Source organism: Triturus cristatus, chromosome 9 (genome assembly GCF_964204655.1).
Source record: "Triturus cristatus chromosome 9, aTriCri1.1, whole genome shotgun sequence".
NCBI lineage: Eukaryota > Metazoa > Chordata > Amphibia > Caudata > Salamandridae > Triturus > Triturus cristatus.
In genome coordinates, this window is record NC_140592.1 from 862,848,222 (window position 1) to 862,873,272 (window position 25,051).

Sequence of the window (25,051 nt, forward strand, 5' to 3'; positions counted from 1 at the left end):
ATTTGTTTGGTTTCACTGCCCAGTTTTATCAACCAATGGATATACATGATTATTTAAGGTTATGAGTTATTGACAGTAAAATGTGTTCACAAAGTGGGATATGCTTCTAATCACAGTATGTCCCCAAATACGATAAAATGTGGAAGCAGCACAAGCCATGTGTCTCCGAGCCACGGAGTTTCTGTCATCAGCACTTCTCCCTTTTCCAAAACAGCAGTTCAAACATGAGTGGCTAAAAATCCTAGTTTGCAAATGTTTTCTAAATAATAATGGCTCTGTCATATTTGCCTCATAATGCAAGATCTGTAGCATGATCTGACCATTTAACCCCTTTGACGCGCATGACGGAACGGTTCCGTCATGCACGTCGGTTGCGCTGTGCGCATGACGGAACCGTTCCGTCATGGCCCCGCCCGCGCACGGAACCTTCAGCGTGGCACGGAAATCCGCGCCGCGCTGAAGGGGTTAAACTAATAAATTGTTTGTAGCTCAAATGTATCAAAAGTTGATAAAAAATGTGACTTGTGTTGCTGCGGAGTAGATGACAGTTAATAGCTCACTGTTCTATGTTAGGATTTTAACTTATAAACTGCAAGTAACAAAAGGATCTCTCTGACAAAAGCAGTAGCCCACTGGCCTATTTACATTATGTGCACTTTGTGATCTGCATGGTACATGTTCTTTGCAGCAGGTACATTAACCCTCTGAGCTACCTTTCCACGAGTTAAATCTTCCATTAGACAAAATTCCGATCTCTCTCTAGGAAGAACATTAATCACCAGTCATCATGACATTTTTATTGTTACCGAAAATTACTGGAGGCCAGGAAGGAGGCAGCAAGCGCTTTTAAAACCATAATATACTTGCAAAAATGATGCCTCCACCTAAAGTGAGCACCTGGTGCGGTCACACCGGTTGCACCGCCCTAGAGCTGGCCCTTCTCAAGGGTCCTGTGATCTCAGTGACAGGGTCATTGTTCTAGGGTGTACTGCTTCATAGGCCTGCCCGCAAGACTGGAGGTGAACTTCAGTATGAATAGTGGTGGACAAGCCTTGAAGGTTAACCTACACTGGTCATGCTAGGGTCCACCTGCTGGTGCTACGACACCGGGGCTTCTAATGTCTTGCGAAGCCTTCTAAGGTCTGGCATGAGATAGTGCTCTCTAAGGAGAGTGGTCTGGCGGACTGGTTATTAAGGCTGAACCTGGTTCCCCAGTTCCAAATTCAGCAGCTCTGGCCATAGTGCCACATCCTCTCCCCCACTGAACACCATACTGCCCCACTGAGAAAAACTCAGATGCCTACAACTACAACCCAATTGTTGCCAGCTATAAACACCTGGATGCGGCTCAATTTAAATTACGCACTGGGCAAGAGCAATATGTGGCCTGCAAAAAAAGTGACAGCATCCTGGAAAAAGCAAACAATCATAGGGAATGCAAAGTTTTGCAAACCATGTGAAATGTAAGCAGGAACATGGTTACCTTAACCCTTTTACACTAACTGTTGAGAAATCAGTGAGTGCTTTTGCCTGAAAAGTTAAGGACATAACAACAGGGCCCTGAATGGACCCATTTCAATGGCCATTGCTTATATCCTTACAAAACGTAAGCAGTATGGTAAAAAAAGACAACGTCCCTAGATACAGAGCAGCAGTACAAACTTTGTTTTTCAATCCTCACATTGCAGTACCTCCAGGATTGGTGCACTAGTTCCAAGCCCAGGGAAAACAAAGCCAAGACAACAAAAATAGCGCTTCACTGGCAAACTCTGTAAAAGTGGCGCTAATGTGTTTGGGTGTGAATAAAACCAATCTGGCCAGTTTGCTACCACTCTGTCTTACTTTATTTAGTTATTTATTTTTCATATTTTTAAACTTTTATTCCCGATGCTGCACTTTGGAATTAAAAGTCAGAAAAATAGATATTGATTACCATCAAAAGTGATTTTCTTTTTTGGATCCATTTCACAGGGAAGCAAATAAAAGAAAGGAGGGGAGACCGTGCGCACAGGCACCTCCTCCTTCTAAAAGGTTAGGTTGCTCTGCGCACACAGGCCCTGTTGGTGTCACCCAATGTGAGGGTGTCACCTGGTGCGGTCCGCACCCCCCGCACCCCCATAGTGACGCCGCTGGGAGTAGGCCCGGTGCCACACAGTGGCACACAGGAGCACTGCTATGGAAAAATGTACCGTTCCAGTCTGATGCCGAGGGAGTATCCTAATCTGCTGTTAAAATGTATTCATCATAACTTAGTTCATGCTTGATCACAAGTGGTTCTTACGATCTAGTAAGCTTCCCATTGAGAAGTCTCTGGGTACATATGTGACTAGATTGGGCCAAGGGACTTTGATACATCTGCAGTAAACATCTTTTATTTATTTTTAGAGTTTTCTATAGCGCGGACCAGAACGAGGGAAGGGTATCAGAGCGCTTTACACTGAGGGCACAATACGAATAAAACAATTTGCAAAAAGAATAGCATACATAAGATCAACTTATTTACAAAGTTTGTAAGGTCGCAGGTGTGAGTATTTCTAAGCAACGGGTCGAAGGCAGCGAAGGTGTCTTTCGAGGGATGGAAGCGGCAAGTTTAGGGTGTACATCTGGAATGGTCCAGGTGATCGTTTACGGGAGGAATTTGCACATAAGGAATGATTTTGCTTCTTTTTTGAACAGAAGAGTAGAGGAGATTTTTCTGAAGTAGGGAGGAAGCGAGTTCCATATTCTTGGTGCTGCTCCGGAGAATGCTCTGTCAAAAGTTTCTTTCTAAAGCATGAGGGTTTCAGGAGTAAATTATCAGCACTCCTTGAATGTCTGATTCCTCCAGATAAGGTCAGTTTTTGGGATAGGTACTGGGGAGTATTGTGGTGAAGCGCTTTGTGAGTGATGCATGCCATTTTTAGGTGGATACGAGCTTCAAAAGGAAGCCAGTTGAGCGCTTTTAGGTGTGGCGATATGTGGTCAAATTTCCTGGATCCTGTTAGGAGTCTTGTTGCGGCATTGAGACAGGTTTTTTATGGGGCGGTTGTGATTTTGGGAAGTCCCGCGAGGGTGGTGCATCCGTACTCCAGCCTTGAGATGACTAAGGATTGAACTGCAGTTTTGAGGTCCTGGTTATCGATGAAAGGTTTAATTTTCCTGAGATAGCTGAGGTGAAAGCGTGCGTTTTTGCTAACAGGTTTATGTGCGTTTGCATGTTAAGGTTCTTATCTAGAGTAATTCCAAGTGATTTGGTGGAGTCCACCAGTGATGGCGTGCAGTTAAGTGCAGTGATCAACTTGGACCATTCCTTTGTCTCCTGGGAATTATTGGGGGGGGGGGGGGGGGGGGGCTTCTGGGGAATTAGAAGAAATTCAGTTTTTTGTGAGTTTAGCTTCAGGAAGTTGGTTGTTAGCCAGTGGACGGTCTTTTGAGTGCCATGTTCATGGATATTATGTCTTCAATGGAGGGGATCTTGATGTAAAGTTGAGTTTCGTCTGCGTACATGTGGTAGGCTATGTTTGCCTGCTTTAATAGTTCGGTTAGTGGTTAGACATATAGGTTGAATAGGTTGGGAGACAGGGTAGAGTCTTGTGGTACACCCAGAGGGTTTGGTGAGAAGCGAGAAAGATTTTTGTTCACCATGAAAGATTGCGTTCTGTTTTCCAGAAAGGATTTGAACCATTGAAGGACTGAGCCATATAAACCCATCCTATTTACCAGTCTTTTTAGAATTTTTTCACGATTGACCGTGACGAAGGCTGAGGAGAAGTCAAGCAGGACTACTGGACAGGTTTCGTTGCGGTCAAGAGCAAGGATGGCGTCGCCCGCTATATGTAGAATGGCTGTTTGTGCTATGGCCGGGTCTGAAACCCAATTGGTGGGTGTTCAGAAGGTTGAAGTCCATGATGTGTTGGTCCAGTTGTTGAACACATTTTTCCAGGACCTTGGCTAGCATGGGAATGCTAGTTATGGGTCGGAAATTGTTGGGGTCGGAGGAGTTCGCAGTCGGTTTCTTTAGTATAGGGGTGACCTGGCCTGTTTTTAGGCAGTCCGGTATGTGCCCTTGCGCTAGCGAGGCGTTGATGATTTTGATCCCGAGAGGGGAGATGACTTGGTAGATGTGGGGAAGGCAATTTGAGGGGACTGGGTCATTGAAATGGTTGTTGAGTTTGGTGGTTGCTAATGTTTTGGTGAGGTCATTAGGATCGTAAAGTTTGAAAGTGGACCAGCGAGTTGTTTTTTTGGCAAAAATAACTCTGGTTGATCAGGGATTTCAGCTTGAGTGCTTTGGGGTGGCTGCGTTCGCTGCGGCCATGTTAAGCTCGAGTTGGAGGGAGTTTGTTTTTGCTGTGAAAAAAGGAGGAAAATTCTTCACTGCTAAGCTGTGATTTTGCAGTCAAGAGAGGATTTAGCCAATTTGTTAGATTGTTGTTTTAGAATGTCAAAGAGTTTCTTTGGTCTGTTCTTGGCATGGTCTAGTTCTGATCTAAAGAAGTCTTTTTTGGATTGAAGAATACTTTTGTTATAGGAGTTTCTAGCTTGCCGAAGTAGTTTGAGATGGAGAGGGGAGGGATGCTGTCGCCATTTCCGTTCTGATGATCTAAGTTTACGTCTTTCTTCTTTTAGGGCTCCGTTAAACCAAGGGTTTTTATCTTTGTCTGGAATTCGTTTGCGCTTGGGTGGGGCAGCTTGGTCAAAGATCTTGGCCATCATGGAGTTGTAGTGGTCGGTGAGGTCATGGACGTTAGACATGTTGTTGGGGGGGGATGAGAACTTACTCACGAGTGGGAGGCTAGGGTGTTCTAGTCGAGGTTTTTTTTGTGTTTCTTATCCATTGTTTAGGTTTGTTTTGTAGCGGGAAGGTTTTCTTGATAGCGGAGGAAATACTGAAGGTGATGATGTGATGGTCAGACCAGTCACAAGGGGTGATCTGGATAGATTCAATCGTGTTTTGTTTAGAGATGAGCCAGTCAAGAGTAGCACCTTTAGCATGAGTGGGCTTTGAGATAGCTTGGATCAAGGAATGGTCTGCTAGAAAGGTTTTGAGGGTGTGGACCTGTTTGTCAAGGGGGGTTTCCCAAAGGAGATTGAAGTCGCCGAGGAATATGTCGTTGGAGACAGGGGTAGAGTTTGTTGTGATAAATTCCATAAGTTGGTCTGTAAATACTGCGTTCTTGCCTGGGGGATGGTAGAGGTTATGTAGCTTGTGGGAGTGGTTATCTGAAGATTTGACAGAGATCCCAAGGTATTCACAGGAGTCCATGGGTTCGGAGCAAAACTTTGAGATGGTAACGTTAGATCGATGAAGGCAGGCTAGTCCTCTGCCCTTTTTGAGAGGTCTGTGTAGTATAATAATGCTGTAGGTAGGGCGGGGGGGGGGGGCGGGGAAATGGGACTAAAAGGTCTAGGCATGGGGAGGACGCTTCATTGAGCCAAGATTCCGTAAGGATGATTATGTTGGTTTTCATGTTCAGGGTGAGGTCGGCGATTACGAGGCGTGTTTTGAGGCTGAACGGCAGTTTAGGAATCGTGAATTTCGTGGTTGGTGGTTACAGATTGGAGGTTGTTCAGGTTTATTCCTCTGAGTTTTGGATGGGATGTTCCGTTTGGGTTAATAGAGACTGGGAGAATAGAGAATTCTTCAGTGGTGATGAGGTAAGCGGGGCATTCGTAAGATGGAAAGAGGGTTTGGATTTCCTGGTCCATTGGGTAGTATCTTCTTTAAGTCTGAAGGGGCTCGTTGGGTTTTCATATAGTAGTGAAAGGGTGTGGCTTTCCATGTCAGTTAGATAGTTGGGGAGTTTGCGAGTGCGTAGGAGTCGATTCGACAGAGGCAGGGGGATAGTTTTTAATCACATTGTTGATTAGTGCAATAGAGTGTTGAAGATGGGTACGTTTGGAAAGAGTTTTCAGCAAGAAGAAGGATGCTTTTGTTATCTAATATAACGTTCTGAAATTTTCTGGATGTTAGGTAGGACTGGGTTATGAGAGGGTCTTGTTCAGAAGTGTGATAAGCAGGAGGATACATGATTAGCGGACACGGAAGGCTGGGAGTGGTATTGCTGAAGGGTTTGATGTCTGTGTGGGTAATGTGGTGGGAATGTGTGGCAGGGAGCGGGAACAGGGTGGTGGATAATGAGTGGGATATGTGCTGGCTGGGGGCTTTCATCTGACTCGATATAGTGGCCGTGTCGCGGTGGGGGACATCAGCGGTCGGTAGAGGGTTGTGGAGGAGAGTGATGGAAGTGGGGATTGGGGAGGTGGCGGAGTGTGGAGATGTGGAAGGGCGGAGATTGAAAAAACGGGAGGGGCGTTGTTGTTGGTTCTGATGATTCCATTTGGGGATGTGGGTAATAAGAGATCTAAGGGAGGTGATTTGCTGTGGCCTCTTGTTGGTTCTGGGTAGGGGAGGGGGACTCTGATCTACAGGAGATGAGGTGGGGGGTGGAGGTAGGTCCTGTGGTGCATTGGATGGGGAGATGGAGTGGTTTTTTAGGGTGGGAAAGTATTTGTCGAATAGTTCTAGGTCCTTGTTAGCTGCTTAAATAAGAATAGTGCCATTTTTGTAGGATGTTATGTTTAGGGTGGCTCTGAGGTTTGGTGCGGTTGATGTTGTTATCCTGGTTCCCTAGGGGATATTTTATGGATATAGATGGATAGTAGCTTAGAGAAGGCGGACCACCATTTGGCTATTTTTCTAGTGTAGAATATGAGGTTATTGATTATAGCACCTTGCTTGGTGTTGAAGGAGGTGTCCAGAAACAAGACTTCAGGTTGTGCTTGAATGTCTTCGAGGCGCTTTCGATTGGGGGGGGTAGTGAATAGAGAATGCACTGTTTTCTTCAGGTATCATGTGTGGAAGAGCCATGATGTGGAAAGACCTTGGTCTGAGTGGTATTCTACCTTCGGGTGGGGGAGGCGGGTTAATAGAAGGTGGGAGCCAATTGAGGAAGAATGCCGTTTTGTTGTGGGCCGTTAAGATGGCAGACTCCTTTGCGGGTGTTTGCAGCGAAAATACTATTTGGATTGGGAATCCCTATTAATTTTGGATTAAGATTCAGTCGCCGTGTCTTAATATATTACACTGGCTAGCCTTTACGCTATCTTCTTATGATGCTCTTCAATTAGACCACTTTCGTGTTTTAAGAGGAGGGGCTTGTGAGGAGCATCATCAGCCTCCCAAGTGATAAATAACAGCAGAAGCATTGAAATGGTCGTAGAGCGGGGGGACCATATCTGTTGGCCAGATCAACATGGAATTCACCCTTATGCAACTGGTTAGATGTAGGAATGCCTGCCCATCATTTCAGCTGTCATCTTAGGGTCAGACTTCTAGAATGCAGAGGAGAATTGAGCATGCTACGTTGATACTACAGATAGGCATGGTGCTGCAACTAAGCACATGCGCAAATACCTGTACTGCATTTCTTGGGTGACATCGGGTGTGGAAAAACCTTCTTCGACATCATAAAACCGCCATCTAAGATGAATGGCGCACAAGAGCTCAGCACAATTTGGCTAACTTAGGAGCATACAAGATGTTTGCGAGTCCTCCATTTCCAAAGGTTGCTGGCACCACACATTTCCAAAAAAGTGAGAGAAGATACCATAGAAATCATCCAGCAGGTTTCTCAATCAGGCTTCAAACAGATTAGTCTTTTACCAACTAGACAAAACAAGTGCAAACAACTATTTGGGGAGGAAGTTGGGTTTTCAAATCCACATGTTCGTGGAACCATCACTCTCCATAGTGGAAGGCTGCTTCAGTCATGACAATTTTCAAGGGTACCTTGGAAAAGTGGAAACACAAAAGCTCCACAATAAAAAATATTTTAAGCAACCTGTTGAAAACACCTACTCAAAGATCAGTAAATGCCCACTTTGATGGCAGAGCAAAAAGGGCAGCAGTGAAAGACTTAGCGTGGGTGGTGTGGCAGTACATGGAAGAAGCAAGTGCTATTGCGGTATGGTTCGATAGAGGATTTCCAATAAGTAAACCTAATGGTGCTGCAGTTACCAAGTTAAAACTACAAGTGAAATCAGATTTGAAATTCCTTTAATGAGGTTTACATCAACCTGTGACATCTTTGAAACAGCACTCACCTGTTTGACTTTAGTCCATAATGAATGTCAATGTTGACATTGTAGGAAATTAATTCCTTCTCTTCTTCCCCTTCATCACCGACATCCTCTGCAAATAAAAACAAATAGAGCATCTGTTTAACTTTGAGAATCAGGTGTACTTTGTCATTGAAAACAACACTGGAGAAGCCGTACTGCGAGAGTCAAAAAACAAATTTACCACTCAACACCACTGAAACAATTGTTCAAAATATCTATAAAGGATTAAACAATATTTTTAACTGAAATATTTCACAAAATTGTCATTTCTTTAAAAAAAAAAAAAAAAATCATATTTTTTTATTATGAAACTCAAACTTTTTCCATCACAAGATCCACACGTCAGCACACCGCCACTATTAAACTCTATCCTCTACAACCTCTTATACCAAATGTTCTCTTTAATTTAGCCAATCCCTGTAGGAAGGTAGGATCCTTCTAGCATGGTTCCCCCCAATTTGTGCCTGGTGTCCATAATTTTGACACAGTCTGCTAGAATCCTAATAATCAGGATCCCAACAACTGTGCTTTCTCCCCTAAATTGGTTCAGGTAAGTACTTTTGTACCTCCACAATTGGCTACTGGTGAACTTTTTTTAAGTCCCTAGCATAAGGTACTAAGGTACCCAGGGCATAGGTACACCAGGTGCAGCATGTATTGTGACACCCATGGGAGTTCACTTAAACTGTGACTAAAAGGCCTGCTATTGCAGCCTGTGTGAGTTGGTGCTTGCACCTCTCAAAACAGATATAGGTTTCCTTGTATCTAAGGTCACTTCACTTAAAACCTCTATGGCAGGCTGTTCAGTCCTGAGGACAGAGTATTTGGTTAGAAGTGTGAGGGTCCCCCTGCATGAGCAGAGCACCCCTACAAACCCCGGAGTCAATTCGCCAGGCTTTGTAAGTGCGGTCAGCCATTTTTAGACACAGTGAACATCAGTCATCACGAGATGTCCAACTATATAATAGCTGCATCGAACCCGGTCATGTTTGGTATGCAACATGTTGGAATCATACCGAAACCACTTCTGCGACCATCTTCCCGCTAAAGTCTTCAATGAGATTAAAACTTCTTCACTCCCTCTCTGGTCTATGATAGTGAATGATTCACTACTCCAAGGGGCTTTACTAGACTGCCTAAAATCAGGGCAAGTAACCCCCATTCTACCAACAAAAAACACAGCAGATCATACAAACCCAGATAACTTCCGTCCCATCCCCTCTCTGGCAAAGGTCCTTGAGAAATGCGTACATACCCAGCAATGCAATCACACTGATCAGTTCCACCTTATTGACCAATTCCAATCCGGTTTCCGTCAGGGTCACAGCACGGAAACAGTCCTTACACACATAGTTGATGATGCCTTAAAATGCTAGATCTGAACAAATCTTGCCTCCTAATACTCCTAGACCTATTTCAGTCTTCGACACTGTCAAACATGACAGCCTCCTTGAATTGCTCGAACACAGGATGGGATTATCGGGGGTTGCCCTAAACTGGTTCGCTTCATTTCCACACAACAGAACTCAAAGAATTAAGGTCAACCAATCCTTGTCCACGCTCACTTTAGGGATCCCTTAGGGGTCCACCTCATCATCTACTCTCTTTAACCTGTTCATGAAGCCTCTAACCGAAATTTTCCAAAGTACAAATACCACATGTATGCAGATGACACCCAACTATACCTCAAAATCTCCTCCCCTGAAGATATGTCTAATCAACACACCTCTGCAAAAAAACTAACCTGAAACCACCTTAAACTCAACTTTCTTAAAACCGAATTCCTCTTAATTGCCCCACCAAAACGATCCCTCGACATTAAAGATTGTATGAAACATTTAGCAGCCTTCAACTGCCTTTCCTCGCATTATGGATTCCACAAGATCACTAGGAATTACACTTGACAAGAATCTCAACATGCAGGAACACATCGGCTCAGCCACCAGAGAAGCAAACTTTCAAATGAGCATTCTAAGAAAAATAAAATCCTTCCTCCCCCTCAATGACTTTAAATCAGCGGTGCAAGCTCTAGTGATACCCAGATTAGATACAATCATAAGATGAGAGGCAATATGATCTTAAATGAAGCGTCCACATTTCAACGATTTCAATCCAGTTTTCAATGTTAACAGGAAATTCTTTATTCCAATTTCTTCTATATCATGCGGGCACAACCAACGTGTTTTGCCCTACAACAAGGGCTTCTTCAGGGCACTATAATGTAATGTCAAATGTTGATTACGATAAAACACGCCAGATTTCTGCCACAATTCTTCAATCCCCCCTCACATATTTACAACTTGGCTTTTTTGAAAGCCTTAAACTGTTGCGATGTCGCTGGAAGCCCTGGAAATTTGGGTTGCTCCGGGATCAGGTGAAGGATCGGCTCCTCGGCAGGGGAGTCAGAGCAAGACCGGGTTGGGGGAAGCAGCAGGGGGGGGGGGGGGGGGGGGGAGGCGGGACCTTGACATCCTCTTGACTTCTCAGAAAGAGTGACAAGACTAGGATGAGTCCCGATGGGCCTTCTTGTGTTTCTTCCTGGGATTATACTTATCTGACTGGGTCCGGGCCCATGACTTTAAATGGGAACTAGGTGAACACAACTTCATTAAGTGTTCAGCTTGGCAATACCAGATTGCCTTCAGGTTCATAAGGGCACACTCCTCGCATAACGTGGAGTCATGGCTCCAACCCAAACATCAGACACACCTCCCTGGAATCAGTCAGACGTCTTGAGTAAATGCATGGAATGCTTTCCTTAAAAGTAGAAGAGTAATCACAATAACCAACAAGAACCATTAGAGGAAAATAACTAACTTTGGGTTTAGGAGCAGCGTGCTGCCTGGCATAAATCACTTTAATGCAAAAACAACAGTTGATGGACAGAATGCAGGACAATGTCATGCATTCACCCCAGTACAGAGATATGGGCCTAAATACATTTTTTTTTGCTCACCATGCCATTCCAGTTTGAACGCAGCCATATGCCAATCAGTCTTGACCCTTTGCCTCATGGGAACAGTCCAGCTCGAACTGTCAAGTCAGGTCCTGCCTGGACTGGAAACAAGCATCCTAGGACCAGTTTCGGGGTTTCACCCCTCTTCAGCCAGGATAGCTTGATTCCAGTGGCACTATGCCACTGGATTCAAGCTAGCCTGGCTGGAGGGTGGCATACCCTGAAACGGTCCATGGAGGACCTGGCCATGTAGTTCGGTCTGGACTGTTCCCATAGGGCACAGGGTCAAGACTGATTTGGATATGGCTGGGTCCAAACTGAGGTGGTGTAGTGAGCAAAAGAATGATGAATTTAACTCAGATCTTTGGACTGGGGGAGAGCGTTTGCATTGTCCGCATTCCGTCCATGATTTGTTTTCTGTAACACTTTTCGCCCTAAGTGGCATGGGTATGCCCAGACATGGGTCCCTTTCTCACTGTGCCACTGGATTCAAGCTAGCCTTGCTGAAGAAGGGTGACATACCCTGAAACGGGTCCCAGGATGCTTGTTTCCAGTCAAGGGAGGACCTGGCCTGGCAGTTCGGTCTGGACTGTTCCCATGGGGCAAAGGGTCAAGACTGATTTGCATATAACTGGGTCCAAACTGGGGTGGCATAGTGGGCAAAAGAACGATGGATTTAACCCAGATCTTTTGACTGGGGGAAAAGGTTTGCATGGTCAGCATACCGTCCATCATTTGTTTGCTATAAATCACTTTAATGCCTTGTCCTGGTCATTAAGTGCTATTTAAAGCAACTACAATATAGTACATAACCCTCCTGGCCAACATTAGTGATAATTCCATAACACTCAGCGGTCTGGCAGTCAAATGAAGTTCATGCAGGCTTATACTGCACGATAGCCTTACATTTACAGAAGCCAAAATTGCTATGGATCACGTCTATCACCTAGTTCTCTACTAGTCTACAGCAATAAACCATCCATTACTAACTGAACAGACATAGAATAAATAAAGCCACATACAGCCGAGTAAAAGAGGACTTCACTTTAGTCCACCACTGAAATTCTGACTAGCTACATACTAGGCCAGCCTTTGACATCTCACAATGACAAGCAGATATGGGATGATATTAACAAAAACCATTCCCAGCAGCTTTCTCCACTATTTCTCCCTCCAACCTATGCCTGTTCAGTACCATAAACTTTAAACAACATATCTCAGAATGGGCAACCTAGGGAAGTAACCAGCTAAGCAAACTATGATCATAAGAAATACCACAAACAGATCTGCAGAGCTGCTAAAACCTGCCAGCTTACTGAAAAATCAAACTGCATGCCTCGTACATGTGTTACTTCAGCACACTACTGACGATGCGTCCTAAACACGATAACCACACCTCAGAGGCAAACACGCACATGAAAACACTTCCCACATAAGAGCAAAACAAGGACAACACTTCCAACCACACACCCCAAATGGTGTAGCATGCAACTCATATGGGCAAGCGCTTCAGCACCCTACAGAGGGGGGAAGAGCTCCTTTTGAAAGTCCAGAATTCTACCATTCACAGGAAAGTTAGCTAAAGACAGGTGTTGGCCGACCCATTGCCCTGTGCTTTAGTAGGCAGAAGAAAAACATATTGACCAAGAAATAGACCAATGAGTGGAAAGAGCTGGCTGCAAGCCCCTATAATAATATATCTATAATTAGTAGGTAAAGGTGTCATTTTTCCTGTTTTACATGTTTGTTTGCTTTTCATCAGAAACCTCTGCAACAGCTTCAGATCTCCCGTAAAAGTGGGACAACAAGGCGACATCAGACAAACATTTTTTCATTAAATGGGTCTTAGGTTTAGGTGAAATAAAGTTTTTTGCTACCGGAAACATCCAAATCAATGGCACCAACATCTCACTATCAAGTCTCTTCAGGAGAGTCTTCCCTGCCTTTCCAGTGTATATCTCTAGTTGTACTAAGTCATCTGGTTAACTGTCTTACCGAAAGCATGGATCTTTGACAACCTAAATAAAAATATTCATTGGTACAAGCATTGAAAAGAGAGTTGGTCACAGTTCATAAATCTGTCCCACTGTGGACGACCTTAGCATCCAAAACCCCAGAACATAGTGCCAGAATCTCACTAGGGGCAGCCATTGTGCAGTAAAACGGTGTGTTACACTTTATTACATGACATTGCTGACCTAATCACTGCTGTGGCATCTGCATGACTCAGATGTCTCCCTTTGCACTGCGCCTCAAATTCAACTTTGTTTGCAAGGATAAACCAAGGCGGTCTGTGTCATGGGAGACCATGTCAGTACTGAAACCGTCCACTCCAAGTTGCGCAATACTCAACTCATTTGTGGCATCTCATCAGCATGGTTCTCTTCCCCACCCAGGGCCCTTACTAAATATCCTGACATATTTTAAGGCTACTATGAGTTTCATATCCATACTGGATTGTTTCTAGCCTGTTCTGCAGTTCCAAACCGACTTGCCCCCGATCATAAAAGCACTGTGTCAAGGCTCTTTTCAATTTCAAAAGCCCCCCCCACACCCCCGGCACAACCTTTGCATAGTTGCATCCTGTGTATGCAGTTGTGGTACAGCTTTGTGGTTCCTAGGTTAACCCAGTCACAATCCATTGGTTTCTGTTTCTCTTCTTATTGTTATCTGAAGAAGACTATGCTGCTACAAAGGCCAATTTCTATTGAAGGAATACTCCTTTTAGAAGCAGGGATTATAGCAAATTATATTATCGATCTAACACCACCTTCAAAAACCTCATTACTTGAACTCCTTAAGGGCAAACATTACAGACTGAATGACTGTCCTGCAAAAGATTACCCACTCATGGATCCCAATCGGTCCTTCAGCTAAGAGATAAGGTGATCACAATTTCAGCTTATCTATCCTCTCTTATTCTTGGTCTTTCTTCCAAAGCAAAGATCCCTCATTTTCTTAACATCCTACAGCATAAACTCAGCTGCAGGCAGATACTTAACTCAACCCAGGGTTTGCCAATGTCTGTATTTTGGCAACAGTGATTAAGCCCCACCTTGACACTATCTCATGTCATCTTGAATGACAGGCTGCGAGAGATTGGCGTGACAGATACAGCCTTGGCATGGGTCAAATCCTTCTTGTCCAATAGGTCCCAATCTGTATCTCTGGGTCACTACCTATCCAGTGAAAAAACCATTACATCGGGAGTACCGCAGGGATCCATATTAAGTCCACTTCTCTTCAACATCTATATGGCACCCCTCCTCGCTGTGATAGAGTCACATGGGATCCTTGTTACGTCATATGCTGACGACACTCAATTGGTCGTCTCCATCGACAAAAACCGCACGGATACAGAATTGCGTTTTCAGAATTGTCTCACTGAGGTATTTCAGTGGTTAAATAAAAACCACTTGAAGTGCAACAGTGGGAAAACTGAAATCATACCACTGGGCCAGGATTTATTTTTCTGCCCGAGGGACTGGTGGCCCAAAGACTCTGAGGCCCCACCCAGTGCTGTATCTTCTGCGCGCAATTTGGGCGTGCAATTTGATGCAACTTTATCTTTTGACGATCATGTCAGGATCACGGCTGGTTGCTGCTTTAGACTTAATAAATCTCTAAAGAAATTTTTTGACTTCCTCCCCATTGCCTCCAGGAAATCAGTCGTGGTCGCACTGATACTCTCCCGACTCGATTACTGCAATGGGCTGATGGCAGGGGTGAAAAAGTCCACACTGAAGAAGTTACAAAGTGTACAGCACGCGGCGGCACGGCTAGTGTTAAAACTTCCTAGGAAATCTTCAGCCTCAACTGCATTAAACTCTCTGCATTGGCTGCCGCTGCATAAGAGAATTCTTTTCAAACTCTCACTCACAGTTTTTAAATCTTTGAAAAATATAGGTCCCAAATACCTTGTTAATCGTTTTATTCATTATGATCCTGTACGATGTCTCCGATCCTCAGGGGCCAACCTTGCTAAGATCCCGAGGCACAAATACAAAACTAGGGGCGGAAAAACCTTCACAGTCTTAGCAGCAAGGGCTTGGAATAATCTACCCGTAAATCTTAGACTGATCGAGTCTGAGTGCCTCTTTAGGAAACAACTGAAGACCTGGGTCTATCAGCAATCTGATACCTATGTGTTGGCAGCTATTTAGATCTTTCACCACCTATCCCCTATACGCATGCTCAGCGCCAAGATGCTCCTTTCGGAGCGAAAGCTGCGCTTTATAAATATCCAAATAACAATAACAATAACCTTGCGTTGGTCTTCTCGTGTCAAATGCATTGCTCTCTTGCAGTCATCAATATGCCCTTCATTTTCATATATAAAGTAGAAACTAGAAGGTCACAGGAAATCAGATGGTATAATAAGGGAACTCACAATTATATTTCACATTGTCAATACGTAAGGAACGATTTTCCTTGCTTCCCATAAGGTATCAAAGTGTTTCAGCAATAGGCTACCAACGGCATGTGAAAGAAAGCAAACCAGATACAACAAAAGTGATTCTAACAAAAACAATATCCTACAACATTCTGGATTAAAACAGTCAAACTAAATAAACACTGCAAGGGCCTCACAGGGGTAGAAACGGTACAAGATATAGTCAACTAAGACATACCATAGCAAACTGTAATTAAAAGGGGAAAAAAAAGTCTACTAGTCATTTTAAAAGTATTTCAAATACAAACGTTACAGAATAAAGGCAACAAACAATTACAGGACAAAAAGGCAAAAAAAATGTTAGAGAACAAAGGCAAAAACTTGCATTTTTCTGCAAACAAAGATTACAAAGCCGGCCCTACTGAGCCAAAACTGATGTTGCATGGAAAAGGTTTTTCATAAGAAAAACATGCGAAGTGGCAGAAAAACTATTAGAGCAACGAGAAAAAAAAACTAGGGTTTCCATGAGTAGCTAATTCTTTGGTTTTGGGAGAAAGAAATTTACCAAACAGTGCCAAGAGTTCTTGCAATAGAAGCATCACGCCAGAAATCCATTCAAGAAATCCCTTCAAGTCAGCAGTTTACACCACCAATTTCAGTTCAACATACTATAATTCCAAAAAGACAATTACAACTAGAATATGGCAAAAAAAGCCAGTGATATGTTTTCTTTCCTTAAGCCAAGGGCAGAATTCAAACTAGTAAACCCTATGGCATTAGAGGAACACTTTGATTTCTTCAGCTTGCTTGTATGGAAATATAGTTGTATGGTCTGGTTTATAAAATAAGCCGGAAAAAGGCAGGCATAAATATCACACTGCAATGGTCAATGGTAGTACGGAAGACAGACCCAAAAAACGCTTTAAAAATGTTGGTAAACGGGGCAATTACATCTATTGTTTAGTTCTAGAAAACATTCTTTGGGTCGCTGTTCATCAAACTTTGGATAACACATACAAAACATTCCTTTACATCCAATGCTTCACATGTCACTCCGTTATCTGCACGTCTGGTGTAAACAACAAATCACTTCATGGGCATAACAATAGGCAGAGATACGAGCATCAACAATTACTCCTTTTTAGGTCTCGCCTAACCCAGCGCATGCGCTGGTCTGGCGAGACTTATTGAGAGGGCTCCAAAAAGTGCTACCAGGCCAGCCTAGAGCTACAGTGCATGTGCGCGCGCCGTGCTTTACCGGGATTACTTTCACTTTGGCGGCCGCATGGCCGCTTTGCATAGCCAATAGGTCTCGCTTTTGGGACCTTAATATGTATTTAGTTATGCAACTGTTGCATAGCTAAACACTTATAAGGTCCCAAAGGCGAGACCTATTGGCTATGCCAATGCTTGTTAAACGTTATAATCCTGCATGATCTATTTACATACCATTGGCACATGGTAATAGGCACTAAAGCCCCAATTGTTGCATGAAACACAAAAACAGTGTCATCTCAGTTAAGAGAACCACGAGAGGGGCATGTGCCAATCTTTCTGGTTTCGAATTCTAAAATATTTCTGTTTCTCCTCCTTCAAATAAACATGTTCACTCAATCATACAAATGCCTTAAATTTTTACGCCATCTGTTTATTTAGCACGATTTTCACATTCTCAAAAATCACTATCTCCATAAATGTGAGGAAGCAGTCTTTAATGAATCCTAACTTTATATCACAAAAACAAGGTAGTGGCTGGGGTAGTCCGAACACACAACTTAAACTGTACAAAAGTAGATATATGTACAAGTCTGTTACGCCGATGTCCATATATCATTTGGTGCTCTGGAGGAGGGAAAGCCACCTGATCTTCCTCTATTGGAAAGAAGCTTTTCCAAATCAGATTATAAATAATTCTCCGAGCACTCAAAAAAATGTAGTTCAGATGTCGAGGTTGTGGTATCAACATGTGTTTCGTCTATTGCTGAAATCTTAACAGAGCGGCTGCACACCAAGGACCCGATCGATACAAGGACTAAGATTTTATGCCGACATTACTGCTTGCACCCAGTCTCCACACATGACTTCTTGGGTGAACAAGAACTTATCAAACACCTTGAAATACTACTTTGATCGAACCTATGTTATACCATTATAATTATGGACAAGAAGATAAGCTGAAAATGATTTATGACATACCCTGATGAAGTCTGTTGTCAAGATTTCTGCAACAGACGTGTTGGGCAGGAAAAGGCCGAAAAAATGTTTGGATGGTCCAATAAAGAACAGTTGATACCACGACCTCGACATCTGAACTAAATATTTGAGTGCTCGGAGAATTATTTCTAATCTAATTTTCTATCTTTTGGTTCTTTGAACTGCATACTCAGTCCGAGAAACGAGTCAATAGTTGCAACATTTTTCTGCATCTCATGACGTTATTTGTGGCAACACACAACTATCAAAACAATGTACGACTGACAATTATATTTCTTAAAAAAATATTCAAAACCAGACATGTATCTGCAACAAGTGATTTCTGTTTGCAAGTTAGTATCCGCTTCAGATAGACTGTGACTATGCTACAGTACTTTTATACATTTCTCGGTAATGAGTCGTTTGGTGTCAACTTAACTTTTGTGTGTGTAATTTTTCTTTATTCCGATTATTCTTTAGTGATTTCATGAGCAAGGCGATCACTTTCAACTAAGTTTAAAAAGGGCCACATTTCTTGCTGAAAGTATAAGTGAGGATTAGCGATATGACCACTTAGACTAAGAATACATCTGGAAGAGGGTGATGGAATTAAGAAATTGATTGTGTTGAAGGTCAAAGATATTATATGCCAATTAGTTCACTAATCCCACCGCCATGGAAAACAACATGACCACCTCCCAGGAAATGTGCGACAACCTCACCAGCTTCTTCCACAACAAGATCTCGGTCCTCTATGAGTACTTTGAACACCAAGCATCTGTCGCAGAGAGCGTCAACCAGCTCACAACCACGAACACATACCCCAAGGACCAACTCATCTCCTGGGACCTCCTCACCACACAAGACACCTCTATCATGAACGCCATGCACTCTGGAGCACCCAAGGACCCCTGCCCCCCCCCCCACACGTCTTCAACCTCGGAAGTAAGACAATTGGCAACAAATTCAGGAAGGTCCTGAACCCCTCTATCTACGCTGCCTCTTTCCCAGAGGACTGAAAACATGCAGAAGTAAGGTCCCTCCTGAACAATTCTCCCACTGACCCAGGCAAACTAAAAAACTACTGACCCATCTCTCTGCTATCCTACGCAGCTAAAGTACTCGAAAAGGCTAACAATTTACCCAACACCTAGAAGACCACAACCTCCTGTACCCCTCCCAATCCAGATTGTGAGCTAATCACAGCACCGAGATGGCCTTGATCACAGCCACCAATGAAATTAGAGCCATCCTGGACCAAAGGAAAATTACAGCCCTCATCCTCCTGGACCTGTTCGCCGCATTTGACACTCTCTCCCATCACATCCTGATCAACAGAAGACTCCAACACATCAGGATCCAAGGAAACGTCCTTAAATGGATCGCCTCGTAATTCACCAGCAGAACACAAAGGATCTGCATCCCACCTTTCACCTCGAAGCCTAAGAAGATCATCTGCGGGGTCCCACAAGGGTTTTCCCTCAACCCCATGACCCTCTTCAACACCTACATGACCCCCTCCAGCCGACGCCGTCAGATCACACGGTCTCCACATCACCTACGCTGACGACGCCCTGCTCATCCCCTGTCAGAAGATGGTACCACCAACAAAACTAACTTCCACAGATGCATGATGAATCTCACGGACTAAAGGACGACTGTCTCAAACTGAACACTGACAAGACAGAAGTCCTCATTTTTGGGAACAACACCTCGCCATGGACCGAAGCATGGTGGTCCGTGGAACTCGGCACACCCCCTACTCTAACAGACCACACCTGCAACCTCAGCATCTTCCTGGATAGCATGCTATCCATGAATAACTAAGTCAATGCTGTCTCTGGCGCCTGTTTCCACATCCTTTGCATGCTCCACAAGATCTTCAGGTGGCTTTCGATGGACACCAAAAGAACCATCACCCAAGCCCTCATCATTAGCAAGCTGGACTATAGGAACACCTACTACAAATCCTAAAAAGACTCCAGACAATACAAAACTCAGCGGCAAGACTCATACCCGACTTCCCCAGACGGACCCACATCACACCCCACCTCAGAAAACTGCACTGGCTCCTGATTCAGAAGAGATGCCAGTTGAAGATGCTGACCCACACCTACTAGGACCTGTACAACTAAGGACCAGAATACATCAACAAACGCCTGACTTTCACTAACTGACCAGACACCTCCGATCTGCCTCCCTTGCCAACACCCCACGGATCCATAAAGCCAACAGCGGAGGACACTCAATCTCCCACCTGGAGGCCAAGACCTGGAACAACCTTCACCTGCACCTCAGGACCGCTCCAACACTCCAGCCATTCTGGAGAGAACTAAAGACCTGGATGTTTTGAATGTCCAACCCTCCACCTAACAGCTATCAGCTCCAGCACCTCGAGACCCTCACGGCGGATTTACCGCTCTACAAATATATTTGATATAACATGCACTCCGAATTATGTCAAATATTAAGTGCTCGTAGTTTCAACAAAAAATACATTAGAAAATTATTAACATTCTTTGCGGGTGAAGAAAAAAACATTTTACAGTGTGCGCCTTCAACACAAATTCTATTGAGGAAGCCTTGCTCTTGCTTCGATGGACAACCACTTTTGTAAAGGTGGCATTGGTATGGCAATACTTTATGACCATCATGGCATCGGGTAGAAATTTCTCCCACCATCAAATTGAAGATCAAGTTCGTTTTGGAGTGCGGGAGAAAAAGCTAGCATTATGTTGACAATCTGTATGTATATTTTTTAAACAATCCATTTATGTGTCCCTTTGTACTATTTTCTCCTTTTGAACTAATTAAGAGGATAAGAAGAATGGCACTCTGTGATTAGACAGCAGGGAGATAATCCCACCCAGCCACACTATTAAGTGTGGCATTTTACCATTGAGTGGCAGCTTGATAGGGTGAGTAAGGAAGGGAACCTTGTCAAACTAAGCATATAGGGCAGACATATTTGGGACATGCCGGCTCTTTACTAACAGGTCAATCGCAAAAACAGAAACTGGACTATTGGGGCTGGTCGGTTCCTTTTCCCGTCTTTCTTTACTAATAAGCAGCAGTGGATGATGTGTGCCAATGGCAAGCAAATGTAGGAACTACTGCCTGCAGAAAAACACAATGCACATGGCGAGGAATTATGTGCTCTACTCCCAGTGTTTTCGCTTACTTTACATAAGCACCAGGCTCCTCTTGAAGGACCTGAAGCATTAGAGTGCAGAGAAAGAGGGAGAGAGCCTGTTTCTTCCACACAGATCAGGAGCCTGTAAAGGGTAGTCTATCTAAAGCCCCTGCATCTGCATTACGAGAGCACAACCGGGCAATCATCGATCATATTCTCGGGTTCCATGGCAATGCGGGGTGCAAGGAGGGAGCAGACAGTGGGCAGGAAAGTATCTAGGTCCAGGGCAACAAGCAGCTTCCGAGCACGTTAGCATCTCATAGTACTTTATTTACCAGGACGTGAATTTTGAGAGGGTGGCTTTTCAGAATAACAAAAAACAACGATATGCAGTATTTCTCCTAGCACAGTGCTGAAAGCAACAGCAAATTCTGGTAGCAAGAGATTTATGAACAGCCTTTTATGACTAGGTGATGGCACACTGTCTCATGCATTGTTTCTGAGGTGTGACAAACATCTCATGTGTATCCAGTTTTTCTATTGAGCAAAGAGTTTTGTTATTATTTAGATTAATTATTTGCTGTTGCCTGCAGAGAAATGCAGCCACAAAAATATAAGTACTGAAATATTTAATTCATCGTTGTTCACTTTCTGCGTAACTGCTGATAAAGTACTTAGCAATAACTCTAAAAATACATTTTAAAAACCTTGGGGTGAGAAGTCCGCCATCATCACCCCTACTTCCTACCATAATGTTAGGGAGGAATACTGGCCTGGGGAGATAAGGCACTATGCGAAATATTGGGAGATGTCTTGTTAGATAACTGCACAAGGTTGGGACTGAAGGGTATTTGGCAGTGTGACCCAAGAAGAACAGCATAAGTAAAGTGGGATGCAGGGCCTGATATTAGTTGAATCGATACAGGTATAACCTTATAACGTATCATTGTTCTCTCTGCTCTTCACTGAAGAAGCGAGGGACAGCCACAGACTTGGGGATATGGGCTGAGGCATTCAACTGATGAGGAGGGATGCGAGGGTCAACCATGCACCTGGCACTTATGATGATCTGAACAATGGGTCATCTGCGAAAACCGAAGCCTGCAATGCCGTATTGGTTCAGGCAAATAAATACCTGGGGCAAGGACAAGCAAAAGTATCTGCTCCAGATGAAATCCTACAACGGGGGGCAAGTTTTCCCCTTAGTAACTTGTAAGAAATTAGTTCAGAGCAGCGCAGAGCTAGATAGGTCTCTTGGGATAGGGTGATTAGATGGGGTTGTACTTTGTACGTAATATGGCGTTAAAGCCCCATGTGGGTGGGGCTGTCGTCAGTCTTTCCACGGAACCACTGCCTGCTAAGCTGCCTCCCCTGTGTCACAATATCTATCTGCATCCTTGGTTGCAATGGGCGATCGCGCGCTCAGCCGAATATGCTCCGTGGCGTGGATGCGTTGATGGGAAAATAAACACCTACCTCGAACCCTGCCACCTGCCTCAGAACTTCACCTCACCGGGCACACCATCCGAACTACCCACTCCTCACTAATCCCCGTGGCGCGTTCTCCTTGCTCGCTACATCCGCTCTATGGGTGCAACACGACGATTCTAATAACAGCACAATTGTTTCAAATGTACAAGCCACATGGAATGTGAAGTATGAGTGTGTGAAACACCCCGAAAGAAACTCAAAAGTGTGAGCAAAGTTCTAGTTTCAAAAAGTTGACATCTCCTTTATAAATACTACACAATACAATCTGTTGTGTTGGAGATCTGTTTTAATAATTGTCTACAACTATTGTATATCTGGATCTCATCTGTCAAACTAATACTTTTTTCCTCAAAAAAATGTCTTCAAAATGTCCCTTCTGTCCAGATTTTGCAGCTACTCTTCCTCAATTTGCTGTGATTCTGGACAGCATCTATCAAGAGTCGTTCCAACTGCCCCGATTCCGGGGGGGCGGGGGGCAGTGGTATTTATGTGCCATGTGTTTAAGGTATGTAAGCGTCAACCCCTGGTTGTACAATTGTAATACGATGGTTGCTGGCTAAAATATGCATGCCATGCATCTAATTTGGTCCTTCGCCCTTCCCTTGCCGATAAGTCCAGTTAAGTTGGTATGGGTACCTTTTCTTCTGATCCCCGCCTAGGCACCGTGGAGGGATGGTTACTGGGTTCACGGCCTACATCTTTCTTTTGCCCTAAATCTTTCTTTTGCCCCACCCTAAAATGGATACGTCTTACGTTTAAGCACTGGCATTACTGCCGTCACAACCCCTGGCACAGATCCCAGTTACCCCCTCTGCCACGCCCTGGTATGGATGAAACAGTGGTTCCTTGGCACGGATGCAGTCATTGGGTACTAACAGAAGCCCGTCTCATACCTTTCAGCACGCTCCTCTCCACCAACACAGTGTGCACCTGTGGGTCGGAGAGGAACTTGCGCATCTGCTCCAAGGCGCTTTTCTCCTCCAGGACGCTGTCCAAGGCATTGGGCACTTCGCCGCCATCTTCCAGCAGCAATGGCACCAGCCGGCGGATCAGCTTCTGCAGAACCGCTACATCGGCCACGTTCTGCACCGACCCCTCTAGGCCGGAGGCCGTCTCGTCCGGGCCGCCTGACTCGGACATGCTGCTTCCCCGGGAGGCTTCCCTCCGATCCAGGTACCAGACAACGAGTTCCGCAGAAAATGGAACAGAGCGGCGACAGCAGACTATAGATCCGAAGGAACAGAGGAGGCGGTTGAATAGGTCACGTGACGCACCGGTTCGGTTTCTATTCCTCCTCCCTAGACGCTAAGCTGCCTTCCCGGAGAATTATGAGACTTGTGGTCCACAAGCAACAACCCGTCATTCAGGAGCTTCGAGTGCGAATTACAATACCCGTGATGCAAAGCGACTCGCTAGCTATAGCGATTCTGAAGGCGCTGCCACAATGCGCAAGGGGCGGGGCAGGGCGGGCCTAAAACCATTTCTATTCCTCCCTTTCATGCGGAGCCCTAGAGCATTGTGGGAGTTGTATACTAGGTACGTTACTACGTTTCTGTAAAGCTGACGTTGTGAACTACAAACCCCAGCTGGCCAGAGGCTAGATGGTCCCATAGGGTTTTTGACAGTACCGATGACAAGGTAATTAAAAATTTGCAAACATTCGTGACAAGAATTTTCAATTCTATTAAGGACAAGGAGGCGAGGATTATGCTTTCTCATTTCTTTATTAGAAATGCCCAGCAGCCAATCAAAACAGTTTATAAAACGAAAAAACTACAGTACCCATGAGTACCCGGGTACCACGTGACAACCATAGAGTCTCTCCTATATAAGGCACAACAGTAGATAGTACGTCCTCTTTCTTTGGTGAGGAGCAGTTCAAAAGAAACATGAAATCCAATGGAAAAAGAAGCAAGCCAGGAACCAAGTCAATCAGCCACAGACGGTGATCATCCTGACGAGAAACACCGCAAACGCCGAACAGAGGCAGGCAGCAGATGATCCAAGCGGAGTAAACAGGATAAACAGTAGAAATCACTATTTCGGGTCAGAACCTGAAAAGAAAAGTATAGCCGTAATACTCATCCAATAAAGAGAGTGAAGGCAATAAAAGGGAAGGGTAAACATGGAGAAATACAATGCATTGTCATAAATCAAATGCCACTGTGACAATGATAAACATGATACTCAGACATGAATTTGGGTGGGATAATCCTCGCCTCCTTGTCCTTAATAGAATTGAAAATTCTTGTCACGAATGTTTGCAAATTTTTAATTCTATGTCAGGACAGGAGGCTCCGATTATGCTTGTTCAAAGCTGATCCACCACAACAGAAGCAATATGTTCAATTGGCTTGTAATAAAACGTTTTGAACATAGAATCAGAAGACCAATCTGCGGTTTTCATGATGTCCAGTAATGAAACACCCATCGAGAACGCTTTAGAGGCCATGGCCCCGCGAGCCGAGTGAGCACCAAAAATGGAAACATCAATTCCAGCCTCAGATAAGAGCCATCTAACCCAGCGAGCTAAAGTAGCAGGAGTAACAGGTCGAAAAGGTTTTTGCAAGGCAATAAGTAGTTGACCCTGTGTATCAGAACGTAAAGGTGCAGTACATACCTCGTAATCCTTGACACATTGAACAACGCAAAGGTTGGGATGATGAGGAAAGGATGGATAAATAACCGAAGAGGTAGCAGTCTTGGTGCGTTTAGAGATTAGAAAAGTGACACCCTCAGGTGTAAATCTTCGACCTGCCAAGTCTAACACCCGCACGTCAGA

At 44.3% G+C, this 25,051-nt stretch overlaps 1 protein-coding gene across 1 annotated transcript in view; it reads right to left on the reverse strand.

Annotated features, from left to right (window-relative positions):
- DYNC1H1 (dynein cytoplasmic 1 heavy chain 1) overlaps window positions 1-23,704 on the reverse strand; it is a 1,397,843-nt gene extending 1,374,139 nt beyond the window's left edge. Inside the window, exons 1-2 of the mRNA XM_085626346.1 lie at window positions 23,163-23,704; window positions 8,086-8,173 (exon numbers count right to left, since the gene is read on the reverse strand). Of these exons, the coding sequence (XP_085482472.1) occupies window positions 8,086-8,173; window positions 23,163-23,409 (335 nt within the window). The 5' untranslated portion in view covers window positions 23,410-23,704. The remainder of the gene's footprint in view (window positions 1-8,085; window positions 8,174-23,162) is intronic.
- Window positions 23,705-25,051: the final 1,347 nt, after the last annotated feature.